The sequence below is a fragment of the Falco rusticolus genome, chromosome 7 (assembly GCF_015220075.1).
Source record: "Falco rusticolus isolate bFalRus1 chromosome 7, bFalRus1.pri, whole genome shotgun sequence".
Taxonomy (NCBI): domain Eukaryota; kingdom Metazoa; phylum Chordata; class Aves; order Falconiformes; family Falconidae; genus Falco; species Falco rusticolus.
This window is the reverse complement of record NC_051193.1, coordinates 1499659-1520574: the sequence shown is the minus strand read 5'-3', so window position 1 is coordinate 1520574 and position 20916 is coordinate 1499659. Positions and strand designations below refer to the sequence as shown.

General features: G+C 45.4%; 1 protein-coding gene across 1 annotated transcript; it reads left to right on the top strand.

Moving 5' to 3' along the window:
• The first annotated feature begins 206 nt into the window (after positions 1–206).
• Positions 207–20656, top strand: LOC119151845 (potassium/sodium hyperpolarization-activated cyclic nucleotide-gated channel 4-like). The gene is made up of 4 exons (XM_037396176.1): positions 207–337; positions 2313–2553; positions 4145–4309; positions 17052–20656. Exons 1-4 carry the CDS (start codon positions 212–214, stop codon positions 18602–18604), a joined length of 2085 nt encoding a protein of 694 aa, XP_037252073.1. The 5' UTR covers positions 207–211; the 3' UTR covers positions 18605–20656.
• The last annotated feature ends 260 nt before the right edge of the window (positions 20657–20916 follow it).

Genomic DNA, 20916 nt, shown 5'->3' with positions numbered 1-20916 from the left:
TATAACAAAAGGTCTGGAAACTCCCTGTGCATTCAGACTGGTGGTCTCCTGCACCAGATTTTCCTTCCTGGGCCCAGCTTGGTGTGAAAGAAACAGGTATGGGTATGGTCTAGCATGTGCTTGTCTGTGAGCAGGGGCCATTTCTTGTATGTACTGGTAACTCATTCTCTTCTTCTGTCTCCCTGCACAGTACAAACAAGTGGAACAGTATATGTCCTTCCACAAGCTCCCTGCAGACATGCGGCAGCGCATCCATGATTACTATGAGCACCGCTACCAGGGGAAGATGTTTGATGAGGAGAGCATCCTGGGAGAACTGAGCGAGCCCCTCCGAGAGGTAAGGAGAGGGCAGTGAATGGGCAATGCATGTTCCTGTCGTCTTTGGCAGTTGTGGAGTTCCTGGTGTGCAATGTCGTGTCCCAGTGCTTTGCAGATAACACCATCAGGTGATGTGAGTTGTGAGAGGCCGGCTTTCCCATTAGCACTGGCTGTGTGTGCGCTCTAGTGTCATGCCCAGCAGAGATATCATATTCATGTGTCTGAGCAGCCATAAAGGCCCCATTTTTCTTGGGGCTGTACCTGTTCCTGTGCTGTGCCTAACTTTCTGGGAGAGCAAGGCCAAGAAGAACATGGTCCACAGCTTGTCTATGTCTCTGTTGGAGAGTTTCATTCAGCGGGAGTGACTGTCCTAGCCTTTGGTGTATGTCCGGTATTCCCTTGCCTTGGTCACAGCAGAAGTCACTGCTTGTGGAGAGAGAAACCCAGGCCTTTGGCATTGGCAGGACTCTTGCCCATGTCTGTTAATTGCTGCAGCACAAGTGATGTCTGACGTAAAGGCAATGGGGGCTGCAGTATACAGGCCCTGCCGCCCACTCACCATGTGATAGGTACATCTTGGCACCTTCTGAGGCCATGGCAATGTCCGGCGATGTCAGCCCCTGCAGGAGAACACTCTGGAAAGTACTTTGCTATTCTCTCACACTTCTGCAAGCCCCCTTCCCTTCCCACACAAACACGCGCCACTGCCTGGCATCTCATTAAGCTCCCACCTCATGCTCCCTAATATTAAGCTGTATCTCATGTATTTATATAAATCACTATGTGGTGTGCTGGCCTCATCTGTGCCCCATCCATCAGTTGTAACAGCATGTAGAGTCAAAGGAAGGAGGAGCCTTCTGGCAGGGCTCCCACTTCAAAAGAGTTTATAGAAAATCCCCTTCTCTAGCTGAAGCCTAGCATTGCAGATTCTCCCTGGTATATGCCTCCAATATGTTACCCAGAAGCACCAGAAGCAGTCTTCCTTCTGTCTTCCTCCTCCCAATAACGTACCTCCATAGGAGAGAGAAGAGCTGAGGATCTACCAGATGTATTTTAAAACTAGTTCTGCCAAAGTCTCAAAGGGCAACCCTGAAAAGAATCTCGGTGAGGAAGAGAGCAATGCTTCCCCAGCCCTCTTTCGTCCTGCTCCAGTCATCCAGATGCTCCTTCCCCTGCTTGGCTGGGGAGCCTTGTGCTGAGGTGATTTACTCAGTATCACTTTCTGCCACTTTCTGAGTCTGAGCTGACATGGCACAGAGCAGATCCTGTGCAGTGGAAAGTGCTGTCATACCCTCCAAGTGACACCAAGCCACAGGAGGAGGCACAGTCCCTGTCTGCTGTATGACAGCCGAACAGCTGCATTGGGTTTTCTTCCTCTGTGGTTGATTTCCAGCCCATGACCCAGTGACTGGCGGGCACCTCTTCCTCCCGTCTCTTGATGCTGTCCCCATCTGCGCAGGATAAGTCTTTCTCAGAGCATCTTGGCACATTTGTGCTGTTCAGTATCTCATTGACAAGCAAGGGCAACTGAGAACGTCGAGCTGCTGAGCTGAGTTACAACATTTTCCCAGAGAGGAGCCCTGGGCTCTTTCATACAGAGTTTCACTGGTTCTGTGCACCTCTCTCACAGTCCAAGGTTTCCTGCAGAAAGAGGTATATTGTGTGTATTTGGGAGGTTGTGGGGTATTGTCCCTACCCAGAGAGAAAGCATATGAATGAAAGCAGGGAAGCACGGTGTTGAGCTGTCGCTTCAGCTCACCCTGCTATATGCTTTGAGCATCCAGAGCCCATTCCAGCCTGCACTGGAGGAGCCAGACTAAGGGAACAGCATTGCCGCCCCCCCGCCCCCTTGTAATGTGGAGATCAGGTGGAGGGAACATCGTAGGTTATTAGATGTTGACTAAACACATGTGTGTGTCTTTTCTGCTCCCTGTCCCATCTTTTCTTCCCCCTCCCCCTCTCTTCCTCTCTCTTTTGCATCACATCATGGTCAGGAAATCATAAACTTCAACTGCCGGAAGCTGGTTGCCTCCATGCCCCTGTTTGCCAACGCAGATCCCAACTTTGTGACGTCCATGTTGACCAAGTTGCGGTTCGAGGTGTTTCAGCCAGGGGATTATATCATCCGGGAGGGCACCATCGGCAAGAAGATGTACTTCATCCAGCATGGGGTGGTGAGCGTCCTCACCAAAGGCAACAAGGAAACCAAGCTGGCAGATGGCTCCTACTTTGGAGGTGCGTGTTAAGTCAATCACTGTTTCACAGCGACACCCACTGCTATTGCTCATACATTCCTTAACTTGTCCTGGACGAACAGGGATGGCAACATGTGGAACTGATAACCCAGGCACCTCCTCCCCCACCCTCCATCTCTTGTTCTTCTCATGGCTCAGCAAAATGTCAGACAGGCATAATGTATCATCAGCAGAGCTCTAGAACAGTGAAACTAGTATGAGGCCAAAAAAGACTATAAGAGAAGATCTAGGATGGTGCTCTTACTAGTAACATGGACACACCCCTCCTATCAGAGCCCTGTGGAGACCTCACTGACAGCCCAAGACAAACAGTTCTCTGGTAGATGGATGTTTCTGTGCAAGCACTGGAGGCACCACAATTAATGGTCTTCTGAGAGGGAGCAGAATGAAACCTGCCTTTCCTTTCTTTTTAATGGGCCTTTTCTCCATTAAAAAATCCCAATCATGCATCATTAAAAAATCCCCATATTTCCTACGGATTATTTTGCATGTCCCTAGCAAGCTGGGTCTGTTTGCTGGGGTTTGGAGTTACAGGGTTGGAGTCAGGATACCTTGACTAACAGATTTGATTAAAATTGCCCATGACATTCTATGTGTTTTAGATACCATACACACAGTGACACACACACATGGCATGGTCTCATAAGCATCATTTCCTTAGGAAAGCAGCCTAATAATGCACTACAACCTTGTAGTGCTGCTGTGACAATGCTTTGGGGTAGACCCAGAGTGAATCCTGAGAGTGATGCTAGTGGATTGACACCCAACAGACAGCACACAGAAAAGTGCTGTCAGTCTTTGGGTCATACTATCTGTCTTTAAGTGTCTGTTGTAGCTGCCCATACTCTGTGTGCAGTCAGTGGAAAAGCAAGAGTCAGGAGCTCCGCTGAGCATTCAAGGAGTGTCTGTGCCCGAGCGAGGCATTTATGGAAGAGTCAAGGGCTTTCTGTACCGTAACCAGCTGAGCATCCTCCTAGGAGTAGATGAGTGCTGTGTAAACACACCAGGAATTAGTAAGTGCCACTAGCTTGACTTTGCCTGACAATCTGTAAGCTTGTGGCATATCTACAGAAAGCTTTGAAAACTTTGAAAAGACAAATCTTCCAGGTGTGGTGATCAAAATTACTACCAGGCACCAAAGCCCCAGGTCAGCACGGAGTCTTTACTACAAATCTAGAGAGAGAATTAGCTTCAATGAGAGCAGAGCTTGACCTTCTGCTCCCAGTGCCCATGAGGAGCTGAAGAAAGACAGGTTCTCCAGTCTGAATGCGCAAATGATATCTTTGATAATCCACCATAACAAAACTTGTCTGGCTAATTAGATCAGCAGAATCCCTGAGGTGCAAATGTGTGCAGCAGCTGCCACAACTGAGCCCCCTGGTATTTTTAAATGTTAGTGCATATGCAGAATATTACCACTGTTGATGTTTTCAGTGGAAGACCAGGTAGAGTCCAGCTAGAGAGGAGACTGGGTGGCAGGCAGGACTGCCTGTGAGTGACAGTGCCAGGTCTCATATTGCAGAGGCGATGGTGTCTATCCCCATGTTCTCAGGCTGGGTCTTTGATTCCAGAAATCTGCCTGCTGACTCGTGGCCGGCGCACAGCCAGTGTGCGAGCTGATACCTACTGCCGGCTCTACTCCCTCTCGGTGGACAACTTCAACGAGGTGCTGGAAGAGTATCCCATGATGCGGCGAGCTTTTGAAACCGTGGCTCTTGACCGGCTGGACAGAATTGGTAAGTAGAAGGTGTGAGAGTCTCCTTCCCATTACCTGCTGCCCTGACACCCCATCTCCAGGCTTCATCCTTAGTTCCTTTGCTGGAGTTGTGAACTGAAGGAGACCCCAGCTTGTCTCTCCTTGCCTGATTTCAGCTCCTACAAGGAGCCCCATTCACAATCAGTTAAATCCATTTGCTTCTCTCTCTTTCTCTCTCAAATACACACATTTCGGCTGGCTCGTGCTTCCATTTGTTTCCAAGAAGTCTTTTTGAAGAACTGAGATTGGCAGTCTGAGGCCATCAGGGCCATGGTGGTGAATTCACTAAGTTTTGAATTATAGCTCAGAATGCGTACACAGTTGATAAACACGTAGTCTCCCACAGCCCAAATTAAACACAGTTTAGCCAAAGAGTATTACTGGATTGTTATAGCTCATAGTGACCAATCCCAGGATGCTCTTCTGTACTGTGGGAGACAACTTGTGCTGCAGACATCCTTGTCTTAACTAGAGAAGACCAGGATAACATTCCTTGGTCACAACTAGAGACATTTAACACAGAGATATTAAGTGACTTATGCAAGGTCATGCAAGAAGTCTTTGCAGAGTCAAGGGCCAAGCATTTCAGAGTCCCGGTCTAACAACTTTAGCTTCTTATACATCTCTTTAAATTGCATGCATTTTCATTGCTTTTCAGAATGAAAAAGGTCAGCGTAGGTCTGAGTACACTGCAGGAGGCAAGGAGAATAATGGGGTGAGGGGGGTGGGGAAGAAGTTGGCATCCCAGCAAGGGGTACAGTGCCTCTGGGGCTTTTCATGCCAGGAACATTGTATTCTGTGCATCTCATTATCTGCTGCAAATCAGAAAGTGTGACCCCTGAGGAAAAGGTTATAAGCTAAATATGTTGAGTTTGGCAAAGCATACGCTAATGAGGCCCTAGTGTAAGTGGCAATAGTCCCATCGCTTGGGTTATTGAAATGAGACTGTACAAACCGCTGAGAGAATGTAGTGTCAGGCGCAACCAGGGACGAGCCAGCTTGACTTTAGCTCAGATTCTCCAGCTTTGGGTGGTCAGTGCTGCTCAGCTTCTTAGCCTCATGCTCTTTGTGACCATGTATACAGGTGGGCAGGGCATCCTATGCTTCTTGTCTTTTGCTCTGTGTGCCACTGCACATGTAACTAAAATTCCTGGAAAATTCTGAACCAGCATAAAGAACCTCACATGCTTCTCTCCTTAGGAGAAGTTCCGCTCCACAGACAGCTGCAAAATGTCAGCATAAGGTCAGAAGGTGACACAGAGCAACTGAAACAACAGGCCCTTTGGTGCGGAGCTCAGGCATTGCCCTCCCCTCCTTTTGCCATTCTGCTGACCTGAGACAACGTCATTCCCTATGCCGTAAAAAGGCAGAGACTTTCAGTCATACATTGAAAATCCTAGTGCTACCCTGGTTTCCCCGACAATCAGACTTGAGAGCTGCCTGTTCTCGTTTACATCCTCTACTATCACAAAATAGCATCTTCATAGCACTTTCCAACCCTTCTGTGCCAAACACTCCCTGGCTGGAATTTCCCGAAGAGCCTACGGGAGTTATGTGTACCCTACTGAAACTGGCGGATCCCATGGAAATCCCTGTCTATAAATAAGGCATTTCTTCACCTTCCTCTGAAACATGCCCCATCCAGAAAGAGTAATGCAGTAGATGTGTGACAGCACGTGACTTTTTAGGGAGGTCAAGATCACTGCATTCTGCTGTGACTCTCTGGAAGCAGAGGGATTATTTGAGAGGACTGAAGTTAAGAAATAGCAGTTCATAAAAGCCAGATATGAACAGAAGCTGGACCATATTTTTGATTCTTGTTACTTTCAGCTCAGGATCTGTACACAAGATGGGAGCAAATGGGAGCCTCTTTCCAAGTCAGTGGTGCATTCACTAACTCCCTTTCACCCAGGTGACAACTTGTCCTTGAGAAACGTATGCCTCACTGAGTACACGAAATGATTCAGAGGGCTCTCTCTGTTCTGGTACCAGGATAAGATCCATCCAGTATTCCCTCTGTGCACTAAGGAATCAAGAGGGCAAGGGGGGGAAATCTCAGTCCATCCTGTCAGTGACGGGAGGAATGTTGATAGGATTACCTGCTATGTGGAGGATTTGGAAAGCATAGTGTGAGCTCATCTAGGTAGCAGGGAGACAGGATGAGGATGTAAGACCTCATCCCTTGAAGCAACCGGAGCAGTACTGGTTGACTGAAGGTGTGATGAGGCATTCACTTTGCAGAGCAAACACAGCTTGAAAGCCTGTGGCTAGGCAGAGGGGAAGGAGAGGGGCAGATGTGCCCTGATCTGTGTGCCCGCATCGCTTCCTGCTGGTAGATGGGCAGTGCAGCAGCAGGAAGGGCACAGCCCCCAGGGAGCTGTCAGCTACATTGATCGCTTGGCAAAGAGCATGTTGATGTGTCCCTCTAAACTCTGTTGTTAATGGGAATTGATATTGGCATCCTGCCTGTGCCATGCATGGCTAGGGAAGTTTCCCAGGTGTTTTGCACTTGCAGAGCTCTTTAAAGACTGGAAGAGATTAGTCTTCATGAATTGACTAAGGCTGGGATTCTACAAAGATTTGTGTCCCTGCTTAACTCTGCTCTCTGGGTAACTTCAGACTCTAAAGAACTCCTCAACCTGCAGAATGTCACACACCTAACTCTCCACAGGCTCAGAGAGTGAAGATTGATACTCAAGGAAATTAGGCCAATCACTGATTAATGATAATTTTATCACAGATTAAATCTTCCTCTTTTTCTTGTTCTTGACCAGGCTGTGAAATTCTTTGTGGTGTTTGTGTGCTGAAATGATCTATTCATTTCTCCAGTGAGTAATTCTTTGTCTGACAAGCATTTGCTAATCATCCCAGTTTGTGATGTGTCAGCTACGTAAGTCACATCATTCTGTTCCTGACTGGCTTTGAAACTGGCTTTCAGTCATCATTGAAGCTTCACATTAGATTTTCACATGTATTTGTGCTTGTAAAACACAAGCACTCAAATGTTCATTGAAAGTAAATACAATGTGTGTTGTGAATATTGTCAAATCAAAATTAACTGATGCATTCAAAAAATGTTGGGGGACAATTATTTGTGCTGTAATAGATACCATAAAGGTCTGTCATAAGGTTGCTTACCATCTATATCAAGGCCAGTGGTGAGAGGTGAAAGCCAGAGGAAGTTATTTTTCCGTTTTCATCAGGAATTTCTTGCCATGTAGTTTGAAATGCATACATTTGAAGTGCCAGTTGTGTATGTTTTGATGCAAGGATCCCAGTTAACCCATGATTAAAAGTGCCTTGCATTTCCTCCAGGTGTTCCAGATGCTAAAAAAACCAAAGAAAAGCTGAGACAACACAATGCTAGTCTCTTAACTGTAATTATGTAATGCTATTGCAGTACAAAAGTGTCTGTTCAAGATCATAGTGGTAGAAGTTTTAAAAGCTTTGTCATATAGCAAGCCACAAAAACAGCTATTCCCACACTTTTTGACTGGGCACCCTGTTTGTCAGCTCATGATCACGCTTCTGCAATTGAAATCCTGTTGGGTTGGCAACCCCACTTGTCTAGGTCATGACTAATACTCTGGGATCTGCTGCCTCAGAGGAAGGGCTGGCCTGTGTTAGGCTAGGTGAACTGTGAATGAGAAGATCTGGGATCTGTGCCAAGCTCTGCCACAGATTCCCTGTTTGTCCTTGTCCTTGTCGTGCCTTTGCTCTGTGCCTCAATTCCTCATCTCTTCTACAGGGAAAATAATGCTAACAAAGGTGGAGCTTGGTCTTTGAATGCTTTTTAGTTGCCTACTCCCTTGTGTCAGGTGCACGAAGTGGACTGAAATGTGAATAAATAAAACAATATGTACTCAGTGTAAATTTTACACTGTATCCACATTGTAGTCCCAAATTTTGTTTCCTTTAGACAGGTGAGTAATCCCCAAAGAGCTGCACATGAGATGAGCAAGCAGATTTGGTCATAAGGAGATATATATCTGATTTGAGGCTGCTGGTACAGGCACAGGTGACATAAGGGTCAAAGTTCCTGTGGCCCAGGTATACAAGTCTAGAGTGTGTGTGCTTTGGGAGAAAGCTTTATTTCAAAATCACATTAAACTCTGCCCAGCCCTTTAAGGAGGTGGAATCTTACTAGCCAAGTACTGAGCAGGTGAAGGTATCAGTGGCTGACAAGGTAACAGAGATTCTCCTGTGTTGTGTCCTCTCTCATCACCTCAATAACCCATGAACATAACTGTTTATGAGGAATCAAAGGTCAAATACCATTATGTGTGTTCCTCTGACTTGAAATCCTCTCCCATGTTTTCCAGCACTACAATGTGGAGATCTGAGTCTGACTTACATAGCTGACAGAGAGAAAAAGGCATTTAAAGTGTGATTTGTCTTCTCCTAAGGTGGTTATCTAAAATATCTTAGGTGGATCACACTTGGGAAATGCTATCTAGGACAGATGTGCAGGGTAGGAACTTGGACTTAAGCAGGAATTGAACATCTGATTTTCTTTGTATTTGGAAGTGAAGGCCTAGACTCAGAGTATTTTCTGTTTAGCCTAAGGAAAGATAGCAACTTACTAGCCATGAGTGAATGCAGATTACTTCAGCTTAATAAAGGTGAACTGGGAATTGCCATTTTTCATGCAACTCTAGAAGGACAATAGAGCCCAAGACACCACAGTAGACGGGACAGTGAGGGGTGGTGATGAGATCTCAGGAGACCCGTCTTTGACTTTGTAAATGACCTTGGTCACATCAGTTTATCCCAATCTATGTCTACCTTGCAGGGTGCTAATTCTCTGGGAAATACGGTCTTCTAGGCAAGAGTCACTAGTAGTTGGACTCCTGGGAGACATGAAGCAGAAGTGAGAGAGTTGAGGGAATTCTAGGAGGTACAATATATCTGTACCCTATCTCCATGGTTCCCACAAGTTACTGGATTCCTTTTATATTTAGAGAGCCACTTCCACAGCTCTTTGCTATCTGCATCAAAATAAAACACCTGTTCAGGTAACATTTTACCATTCCAACATCTTTAAAAATAATTTTCAACCTGCTCTTCAATTACATGAAGTAGGACCTGCTTGCCAACACATCTCTGGACTCAGGGGACATGTCCTATCTTGAAGTCAGTCCTGTAGCTATCTGCAACCGGCCCACACTGCAAAACACACAACTGACAGAAAAACTGCCAAAATGTCCAGAGTCTTCCAGAATATCTCTGTCACAGCTGTCAGCTCCAGTAGGACACTGAGAATTGAGTGCAGGAGCTTTGGCTCCAGACACAAGCACTTCTACCACTTGAGGAGAAGGCAGCTCTTTGGCTTCAGTCTCTAGTGATAACTAACAGCCAGGACACCATGCTTTGGGCAGCACAGGGCATCACAGGCACTCCAGAATGACACAATTTTTATACCCCTTCATGGATGTTCACAAACAGCTTGCTCTAGATAGCTCTATATATTCAGATTTATTTTCTGCAAAGCACTGTATGAATGGTATAAATGTGAAGAGTGGGAGGGAAGAGCTTAATTTATTTTAAGCTTTGTTTAACTGTCATGAGGTTTATCCGATAACATTACTCAGTGTGTGTCATTTGATCTACAGCAGTTTCACCCAGTTAAAGGTTGCATTCTGTCTGTTAAAAGAGATGCCACATATGTTGGAAGATATCTATTCATTTTATAGAAGAGGAGAAGCAATCAGTGGCAGGCCTGAGTGGTCCAGGGAGGGAAGACATCCACTTGGAAAGATTTTTGAACTCATTTTTGTTTTTGAAGATGGTGGTAAGAATTCAGCTAACCAGTACAATGGGCTCCGTGGTGATAAAATTTGTTTCACTTTCAATATGGTATTTGGCTTTCCTGCAATAAAATCCCTGTGCACAGGTGTAACTCCACATAGGCTTGCAGAGGACAGAGCAGGGGAGGAGATATTGTTGTACTTTAAATGTACCAACAAGGGATACAGCTGTAGCAAGAGAGAAATGACACTGCAGTATGCAGGTGGGTGCTGCCTTGTACGTATCATGGCATAAGAGTACACAAATAGCAACTACTGCACAGCAGTTCATCAAGAACTGCACATCTAGTTTGTAACGTGTTTACGCATCCAGGCTTTCAAAAAAGTTAATCTGAATTAGAAACCTAGAGCAGATTAATTACGCTGAACTCCTCAGTCGATGCTCTTAGAGTTGATTCAGCTGGCTTTGCATTGCTTCCAAGAGGTACTTCAATTCTGAGTAGAAAGCTTTACCTGATAGTGAATACAGTTCAGTGTGAGTTAACTTACGTTTGAAAGTCAGGCTTGAATGGGAAAAGAGTACATAGACGGGGATTTAAGAATTATTTTGAAATCTGTGTTCCAGCTGATTTCAAGGTATACGTGGACTCCTAAGGCAGTTGCAAGAACTGGTGCAGCCAAGACCTTTCAAGCAATATAGTCCCAGTGCAGAAGACTTCCCCCGGGGCACAGAAGCAGCTGTGGCAAACTGCCAGTTACTGAGTATGTCCAGGGATTCTTTGCCTGCAGTTGCCAGTTGCTGTATTGCCCCTCCAGGGACGATGGCAGCAAGCTGAATTACCACAGGAGACCAGCTCAGGACACAAGTAACCCATAGGCAAGGGAGGGCAAAGACCACCTTTAAAGCTGCAATGTGCTGTGAGCCCTTTGCTGCAACCAGTGATCCAAGCAGGGTGTTTAGTATCCAGTCATATGAATAGTAAGAAGCCAAGACCTGAAAGAAGTAACCATGTGGCAGGGGGAGGCCACTTCGACAGCAGGCCAGGGCATAAGCCAGCCTAATAAAGTGAGATTATTTCAAATACATGCAAATGCAGAAAGCAATTTAGTGACCTGAATTCTTAAACTGCAGCCAGTAGGCTTAGACAGAAGTGAAAAGAGAAATGAACAGAAAGTCACAGCTAATTTCCCTTGTGTCTGTGCAGAATTTTAACAGAAGGCTAATTTTGATTATTTGATAGAAGAATTATTATTGAGCGCTGGCTCCTTTTATGAAATCACATGAGCCTTTCTCCCTGTTCTTTTGTGCGCTGTCTACAGTTGAGGAAAATCTGAGTGTGCAATTCTTTATTAAGGAAGGAACTCCTGTTTGCTTAGTTTCCATCATTTTACATACCGCACTGCACTTCAAAGCACCAGTAGCTTTGTTATTAACATCTTCTAGGCTCTAAATATCTTTCCTCCTCTACCCCTGCTCCCCGCCCCCCCCGCTTTAGCCTATTGTTGCAGTGAGGAGAATGGAGTTTTTAGAACCCAGAGCACTCCACTGATTATATTTATTTATGTCTGCTTATAGGAAAAAATCATATTGTGTTAGGAGCTACACAAAGAGAACAAAAAAGTCAGTTTGCCATGGGAGACCTTTTAGTCTTAAGTCCTTTAACTGACTGTGCTCCTGTAGCTCCCTCCATTAGTTGAACTGTCTTTCAGTTCTGTTCAGGAATACATCCAGCCCGAGTGGCTGCTTGGGAGCCACCTGGTCCACCCTTCAGCAGGTGTCGCACACCCCTTGCCCTGCAGAAGCCCAAGGCAGCTTCTCTCTCCTCTGTAGAAAGGTGGGGGGCCTTGAGCTACCACAGAGTAGCCAAGGGTGGGGACTTGGTGCTTGAGGCAATTGCAGATGGATCCTGTGCCAGTTCCGTGGCATCTCAGTGAATTTGTGTAATGCTTTTGGGGTTGGGAGAAATGCTTGGGTGGATTGATTTACCTTGGTGCCTTAGACTCTGCTCAGCACTTTAATCTATGTGGGATAAATAACATAGGAGAAACTCTTAACATAGAGCCTCCATACTTTCATGATTAGATTGAAGGCGAAACGGGAGTCCCTTTTCCTTCCTCCTAATGAAGCTTCTCCCTGCCTTAGCAAGAACACAGGACTCTATTGCGGTTCACTGAGTGTAGCTGTGAGCTGCAGAACATAATTTCAATTAGGGTTACACAGAGCCAAACTAATCAGCCTTTCAGTCTTCTGATTCCTGTCTTTTCTGCTCTCCTTTTGAAGCAGGTGCTATGACAATAAATCCAGAGCAGGAAAAATGAATTTGAAACTGGAGAAGTTTCATAAGTAAGATGAGGAGGAAAAATAATCTGAGAACCACTAGCCCAAACAACCTTGCTCCTAATGCTTTCTTCAACTGGTGGCTTGTTTCATGCAGGACCTCAGTCAGACAGACCTGCTGAGAAAATGTCTTTGTCCCACCAGGACTCTGCTGAGTGCCTGTTCTCATCTGGTGCTGTCTGGAAGGGGGGTTTTCTCCAGAAGCAACTAGTAAGACTTATATTGGTGTGTGGAAGCATCATGTAAATGATGCAATTCTTCAGAATAGTGGAATTAATTAATTTTTCAGTTTTCTAATAAATGAAAATTTTGAAAAATTATTTTGAAAAAATCCTCTCCCCTTCAATAACTGAAATAATGTTTTCAGTAATGTTTTTAAATGTTCTGGAGCAGAAATTTGAGACTTCCTTGGCAAAACAGGAAAGAAAAATTGGTCTAATAAAACAGTTAATAGATTCAAGCTGGTGTCAGGAAAACAGTTAAGTGTAATGTAATTTCAAAGGAAAACCAAAATGTTCTGTTTTAAAAAGTAACAAAAATAATCATTCCAAGGCTTTTGCTGGAATTATTTTATCAATTTGACACAAATTTAAGAGCTTTGATCACACCATTTCCAGTAAATTGTATGCATGTTTGGAACATGTTAGCATATTCCCTATTTAGTGCTCTGCCAAGGAAACCAGGGTCTGCTGTTCTGTTCTTTCTGTGTTGTCAAGAGCTCAGGTTATGAAAACATCAGTACCCTCAATTCATCCATGCAGCTCTGATTAACATTGCTATGGGTTCTCATTTGAATTGAGAGCAGCATTGGAAATTGCAGGCTATTCAAGCACAGACAAGCAAATCAGAAGCCAAAGACAGGTGACATGGAATTAAAAGAGTGAGATGAAGTGTAATGATGGAAACACAGAGCAGTTGCTGGTATTGAGCTTTTTGGAAAGCTGCACTAGCAACATCTGCTGTTTCTCCTTCTTCTACTCCTAGCCATTCCTCTTCAGCCTGGTTTTGCTACAGTCTGTTATCAAGAAAGCAAATGTAGTAAGGCGGCTTTTTTGCCTGTCTGCTTTGAACTCAGCATGCTGTCTCCCATCCGCATCCTGACCTTGCAGTTGTGCAAGATAGCTACAGATTCCCCATGCTGGGATTTGTACCTTCAACTCTGGAAAAAGTACCATCAACTCCATTACAAACCTGCAGTCTGAATCCCTCTTTAACTCAAGTGTGCTGGCCGTATTCTCTCTTACCAGTCAGTTTTATTTAGATAGGTTGCTCCTTCTCTTCAGACTGGAGCAGTCAGTCTTTCTGTTTAAGCAGCTCTTTGCGATCTAATTTATTTGTGAGCGTGTATGTCCTTCTAGTAGATACCAGGTGGAAAGTACTCTGTGGGGGGTCTGTGTGCAGCGTGACCCTCTGTGCCATTCACTCCCTTTCACTGTATGTTCCCTGCAGAAACGCTCTTTTAAGTTTAAAGGTGACATTCTGCTCCCTCTAGTGCACCTGACTGCATGAATGGCAGGTAGAACCATTTAAATGTGTCTGTTTAGGGGTATCCAGTGCTGTCTTATTCTAGTCCAGTATACAATGAAACAGACATTATGTATGTATTGTATAGACATACCCTACACATGTATTTCCCGTGCAGACAAGCTCTGTAACGACAGCTCAGAACACTGTTTGCTTTCAGGACTGCATCCTTCCAGATGTGATATCTTTTCCGAAGGTGAGAAAAGAAAGGCCAGTTCATATACCATACTGCTTTTTTTGGAGGGAGCGATTAGCAGTAGGTAAAACACAAAAGCATTAAGCATCACATACCACTACCCCCAACAGACATCCCCCAAACGTGCCAGTTGCAGATCCAGATTCAAAACCCTCGTCAGCATTTTAGTGGTTTGGGTTCATGGTGCAGTTCAGCCCACTATAGATTGCAAGCTTTACCCACTCTGAACAATTGCATAGCACTATTGTGTAGCACTCGGTTGCTAGAGCCACGTCTCATCCTTTATAAAGAAATAAATGCTTGATTTTAAAAAGTACAGTAAAGGAAAAACCCTTAGTGTGTTCTTCCAATGCTTAACTACAGTTACAGTTAGATTGATCCTTCTCTTTATGGGCTTGTCTAAAACCACAGTGTCTCATGAGTCCTTCTGGAACTGAAGGGAGTAGTTCTTAGCAGCTTCCTTCATCTGTGAAGTTTCCAATAAATCAGTGTCAAATCAACTCTTCTGAGAGAAGCTGAATGTGTTTTACTGATGTTTTTCAGGCCTGATTCTTGTGGGTGTTCTCTGTATCTTTTCATGCTTTGCAGTTAGACACCAGAATTAAACCACACTATATGCCTTCCTAGCATTATGTGTGATAGTGACTAGTATCTCCTTTAAACTTTGCAATTTCCTCCTTATTTGTGCAATAATTTTTTTACTTTTTTTTCTGATGGTAGATTTGGAACTTAGCTAGTTATATTCAAGACTAGCATTTCAGCGTTTAGGACACCAGGATACCAGCTACCCTTTTCAGAGTGTCATTCAAATTCTTTTGCTTGTTTGCAGACGTTTGTTTTTACATTTGGCTAGAACAAGAGGCATGTCCTTAAACTCCTTACTCTTTTATCTGTATGGATGTAAACGGTACACTAAAAAACCCAAACAACAATGTCATCTATGCACAGAGATGTACCCGAGTCTGCATATAAAGATCTGAGCTCTGACTGGTATAGGACTGGAAGGAAATTCCTCTGGAATCTCACTGGGAACTACTACCCAACATGGCAGTCCACTCTTGGAAACTATCAGCTGACCAGCTTAAACAAGAATGCTGTGTGGGACAAATTAAATATCATACTGTGGTCTTAATAGTATCAATGGTTGACTTATCTTGAAAGTTGTGATTTCATGAAAGCGTGGGGACAAGTTTAATGGACAAACCCTTCCTTGTTTGCAGAAAACTTCATTGATATGAGCTGCGCTGCCAGCCTTTAGTTCTTAAAGCATGACATGATTTGGGGGTTAAAATACAGAAAAAGAGGCCCTTCCACATCCCAGGCCTCCATTCCATACCTGCTGCTATCTCATCCTCTGTAAATCCGTGGCAACTGGCAAGATGGGCAAGGTGCTGTCTGTTTGCCCTGGACCTGTACGGGAACTAGAAGTGATCAGACAGGAACCAGCAGAAATGACATCTGAATCAGAGGAGAGGTTTGCTAATGGATGCGGAGCCTGAGGGTACATTTTGTTCAGTTCAGAAGGAGGGTTAATACAGCTTTTGATCTGATCCAAACTGGCTGGTGCCTCATCTAGAGGTGACCTCTCTGCACTCACCCAATGAGCTTCAGCTAAAAACTGAGCTGTGCACAGGCACGCAACCAGAGGGCCAGGTATGCACATGCACGCACATAGTCACACACACACAGAACTTCCTAGACTGAACTCTTCAAATCCAAATAGCTTCAGTAAACAAAAGTGAAAAGGAAGCCCATAGGCAGGTGCTTCCTTTGCATTGATAGGTCATCAATTCAAACTTGCATGTGTTGTCAGGGTAGAGGACCCTTGAAAAGACAAGAACAGGGATCTAACTGTACTAATTCTGTAAGAAAATCATTGAGATCAGCATATACCACCTCCTTATAAATCAGTGCTGGCACAGTTACCAGTTTGCATGCTGTTACAAGAACAGAGGTGTAAAAGCTGTTATGCAGAGAGCCTGTCCACATCAGTAATCCTCTCAGTAATCCTCTCGTTTGAGAAGGCACTTGTGCTCTGGTGGAAGGGCATCCCTGGCAGCATCTCATACCCCTGTGTTGAATGGCTCTGTCCTTCAGTCCAGGAGAGTGCATCCCTTCAGTGCCAGGTGTGCTCTCAGACCAGACAAACTCATTATGCCACGTTTTCCAGCCAGTTGAAAAGGCAAAATGCTGAGCTAATATTTTGCTGCAGGCTAGGAAGTCCAGCTGGAACGATGTTTGCTAGCCTGCAGTTTCCTTGAAGTTGGGGCTAGAAGGGCATGGCCAAATAAGATGGTAGCTGCAGCATGTCTGAAGTCTCTTACTTGGGCCAGATGAGCTTTTCCCACATGTAAAGTCCTTCTGTCCTTTATTCATGGAGAAATTTCCCTTAACTAAAAACATGTATTGGACTCCAGAGTGAACAGGTTGCATGAGACATAAGGAAGAGGTGTAGCTGAAGGAAAGTAGCTGAAGACTCAGGAGACTTCACTGGACTTACATTTTTGAGGTTTTCCTATGCAAACACACAAAAAAATTGCAGCCTTTGGATTTATTCTCTTTTTCTAATGGAAGTTCATATTATGAGGTTCAAACTGGGAATCTTCCAGATTCATAAGCTTTGCTACCAGTCTGCTGCTACGCTTGTCAAAAGTGGCTTTACTGTCTAACTAAGGATATGTGTGTCCTGACAGACACGTTTTTATGAGATCTTCAGTTTTGTTGATCATACAACAAAAGCAGAAGATGATGTTTGTCATCTTGTTGCTGGAGCACAGAGACTTTACACAGATCCCATAATGACAGTGGAGGGCAGGCAGTGCCAACAATTTGAGAAAAGACTGGCAGGAAGCTTTGAGGAAGCCTCCCATGCTTTGATATATCAGAATGACTCTTTCTCTCTTCAATTTCTCTACAGGCAAGAAAAATTCCATTCTGCTGCATAAAGTCCAGCATGACCTCAATTCGGGTGTTTTCAACTACCAAGAGAATGAGATCATCCAGCAGATTGTGCAGCATGACAGAGAGATGGCGCACTGTGCTCACAATGTCCAGGCTGCTGCTGCCGCTGCTGCTGCTGCCGCATCCACACCCACCCCTGTCATCTGGACGCCACTGATCCAGGCACCCCTGCAAGCTGCAGCAGCCACCACTTCTGTCGCTATAGCTCTGACCCACCACCCACGCCTCCCAACAGCCATCTTCCGTCCTCCAGTGTCTGTCTTGGGTTCCTTGGGGCAGCAGTCCAACCAGACTCCAAGACAACTGAAAAGGCTTCAGTCTCTAATCCCGTCAACTGGCCCTTCTGCTCTTGGCTCTCCCTCCAGTACTCCATCCCAGCTGCATACACCAGGAGCAGAAACCCCTTCATCCTCTTCCTTCCACATCCAGCAGCTCGCAGGATTCTCAGCTGCCGCTGGCTTAGGCCAGTTCCAGGTGGGATCCCCTCCAGGTGGCTCAAGCCAGCCAGGTTTGAGTGGCGCATCCTCAGTGGGACTGAGCCAGTTCCAACATGCACCTTCTGGATCACCCTTAGGTACAGCTCAGCCCATGCAGCAGCAGCAGCAGCAGCCAGCCCTTTCCAGTAGTGGGTTTGGGCACTTCCAGCAAGCTACAACTAGCTCCCCATCAACATCGCTCACTCAGCTTTCATCAAACTCACCCCCGAGTCTTCTCAACCAGTTCCAGCCCACCACAAGACCACTGCAGGGGGGACAGTTACAGCAGCTCTCAGGCAGTGGGACTTTGGCAGGAATGAATCACTTCCAACCCCCTCCTTCTTCCAGCTCTCCATCCTCCAGCCTAAGCCAGATGGCACAAGCCTCTGGCGGGCCATCCTCAGGCCTGTGCCAAACACATCCAAGTGCATTAGGATCTTTAACTGGAACGATAGCCCAGCTCCACCAAGAACGGCCACGTTTTGCTTCCATGTCTCCACTACAACAGTCTGGTGTTGCCTCTCCCTGTTATACCCCTTCTGGCCTTAGTCCTCCCACTCAGAGCCCAGTGGCAACAAGAACTTTTCAGTGTGGCCCTTCTGGGGCTTCAGGCTCTCATGGATCTCTGCTCCTGCCTCAAACCGCCAGCCCACCTCTGCAGATCCTGCAGTCCAAGAGCACGCCACCTGTACCACCGGGACGTCTGAACCAGGACATCAAGTTGATTTCTGCTTCCCAGCCATCTTTGCCCCAAGAGCTGGCTCAGACGCTGAGTCAAAGTTCTCATTCCTCTAGAGAATCTGTTTCCAGCTTCTCTCCTTTTCCTGGTGGAGGGACTGGACTTCTTGGGAAGCCTTGTAGCTCAGTTCCTGGGCGTGTGACTTTACCACGTCAGATGTCCTCAGGTTCTTTACCACATCCACTGGTGTTTGGGGCCAGCGCTGCTTCTCTGACTGCTGGTGGGCGGAAAGAATCCATAGTGCTCACAGGGGATCTGGAACCTGTCAGATCCAAACTGCCCTCCAATTTGTGAGGACTCCTTCTGAGAGCTGTTGTGTCAGCCGTGCAATTCAGTTGCTTATTAGACTTTCATGAATCATTTTTTCCTTTTCTTCCGCCCCCCCGCCCGACCTTTTTCCTTCATTTCTTTTGTTTAGGTTTAATTGTGATTAGAAACAAACAAAAAACAACACGAAAAACAACAAAAAAAGAAGATAACCAGGTATTCTTAGAGCTATAGATTTTTGGTCACTTGATTTTATAGAATATTTTAATACATGGAAAAAAAGGATATCAGCAAATTTAATCCAACGAGGTAACACACAGACAAGGCGTGTGCCTGAGCTGGAACATGTGAATGATCAGCCATAGAAGCCACCAAAAAAGGTTTTCCTGTTGAGACAAAGATCTGAGGTTGACGTGGGCTGTAAAATGGAACATCAGGTCAGGCATATAGATGGTGTTTTTAGAACAGCTGCAGTTGGTCTCAGCTTTGCACCAGCTGTGAATCTGGGCCCCAGTACCTAGTTACGGGGGGATTTGGATAGCTCACTGTGTGCGTCAGAAAGTTTTACTTACTCCTAGGTTTTCTCCTGTGATCAGCAGTTTGCAGAGGAAGCAACAGGAGGGGTGAGTTTCATTAATGCAGTCCCCTCTAGGGGTTTCAGAAGGGCCAATTTTTTGTTTGAACTCCATCTGAAGAAGATGAAGGTGGCCAGGAGATGGACGGGCCTGACTTCAGATGCTTGTCTCTTATTCCACTGATGCTCTAGTGGGAACAAGAAGCAATCCCTTGTAAGTCACAAGGAGGGCAGTGAATATCCTCTCTATTTTTGTAGGCGTCGTGGATGTGGGTTGTGGGAGAAGTCCTGTCTCTCTGCCAGCACACCAGGCAGTTCACCCCAGCCAACAGAAGAGCCTAAGCTTCAACCTCTCCATGGACTGGAAAGCCTGTGTGCTGCCTTCCAGGTTGAGGAGTGCAAAGCAAGGGGAGGGATGGAGAAAGACGCAGCAGTTTAACCTTCCCTTTCCCATTTTAATGTCTCAGTGTCCATGGGCTGACTGCTTTGAAGAGAATTGTGTAGAAAAAGATTGAAAAGTGGGGTGCAGTCACCCCAGCCCTCTTCCTCCTTAGCCCAGGGGAGTTTGAGCTTTGGGGCACCAAGGGTAATACTGGTGCCCAGCCAAGAATCCTCCAGATTTGCAACTATATTTATACCATTAAACAAGATTAGACCAGAAATTTGGCCAGCCATGGTCCATGCTTCTCCTCTGATGGGGGAATTGAAATCATTTGCTTGATTTCACCAGCAATAACAGCCTGCACCTGATTGGCTTTGGTCTTGCCCTGCAGTTGCAGCATCACTGGACACATCTGGGGCCTGGCAGGCACCTTGAGCTGGATTTTTTGGGCTCCCCTGATTTAAGGTAGTCAAAGTGGGATGAAGATAGTAAGGGGCCATTGGGTGTACACCGCACTGAGAAGCTACAGCCTTTACCTCTAGAGCAAATGTCTCCTTTTACTTTGATCCTTTCTTCCTCTCATTTTTTTTCTTGGGCCGAGAGGTGTCTCCGGCCACCTCACTGTAAAGAGTCAGGTGCTCAACTTTTCTAACACTTGTTAGAAACACATGTCCAGCCTCCCTCTGTTTCCAGCTATCATGGGGTCCCTCCAGCCCTCAGAGGGGAAAGCAGGACTTCATGCAGCAGTGCCAAAAAACTTACTATTATCACAGTAATGATACAGGTCCATGTAACTCCCTCTTTGACCTCCTTCCAACTCTCTCCCAAAACACTGGCTGACAGTTGTTTTTTATATCGGATTGTTTGCAAAACTCTTGACATGTGCCTGTATCTTGAATGTTGCTGCAAGCATTCCTGGGCACTCCTGCTTCAATGTGCTTTGGTGGCTCAGAATTCAGATGTAATCGGCTTTGGTCTTCCTTAAAGGGTCAGGGGAACTCTGTTTTTTCTACTAGCTACATACAACTATATATGTGTGAGTGTGTGTGGTGGGAGGGGTGCATGTGTGTGTGTGTGTGTGTGTGTGTGTGTGTAGATTTTATATATATATATACACACATGCTTTTATATATATAGTATAGTTATACACATATGTAGTCTATTTATGCACATGTGTGAGCATGCACACACACACACACACATATATTTATATATCTATCTATCCTAGTTTTAAAATACATGTCAGTTTTGACCCTCCTGTAGGACTGATTGGCAGGTGATAATTATAATATATAGATCCTGATTTTCCAAATATGTACAGGTTCATCTTGAAACAGAATCAGTTGATGGAATTGAAGCAGACTCACAGACCCTCTCATATTG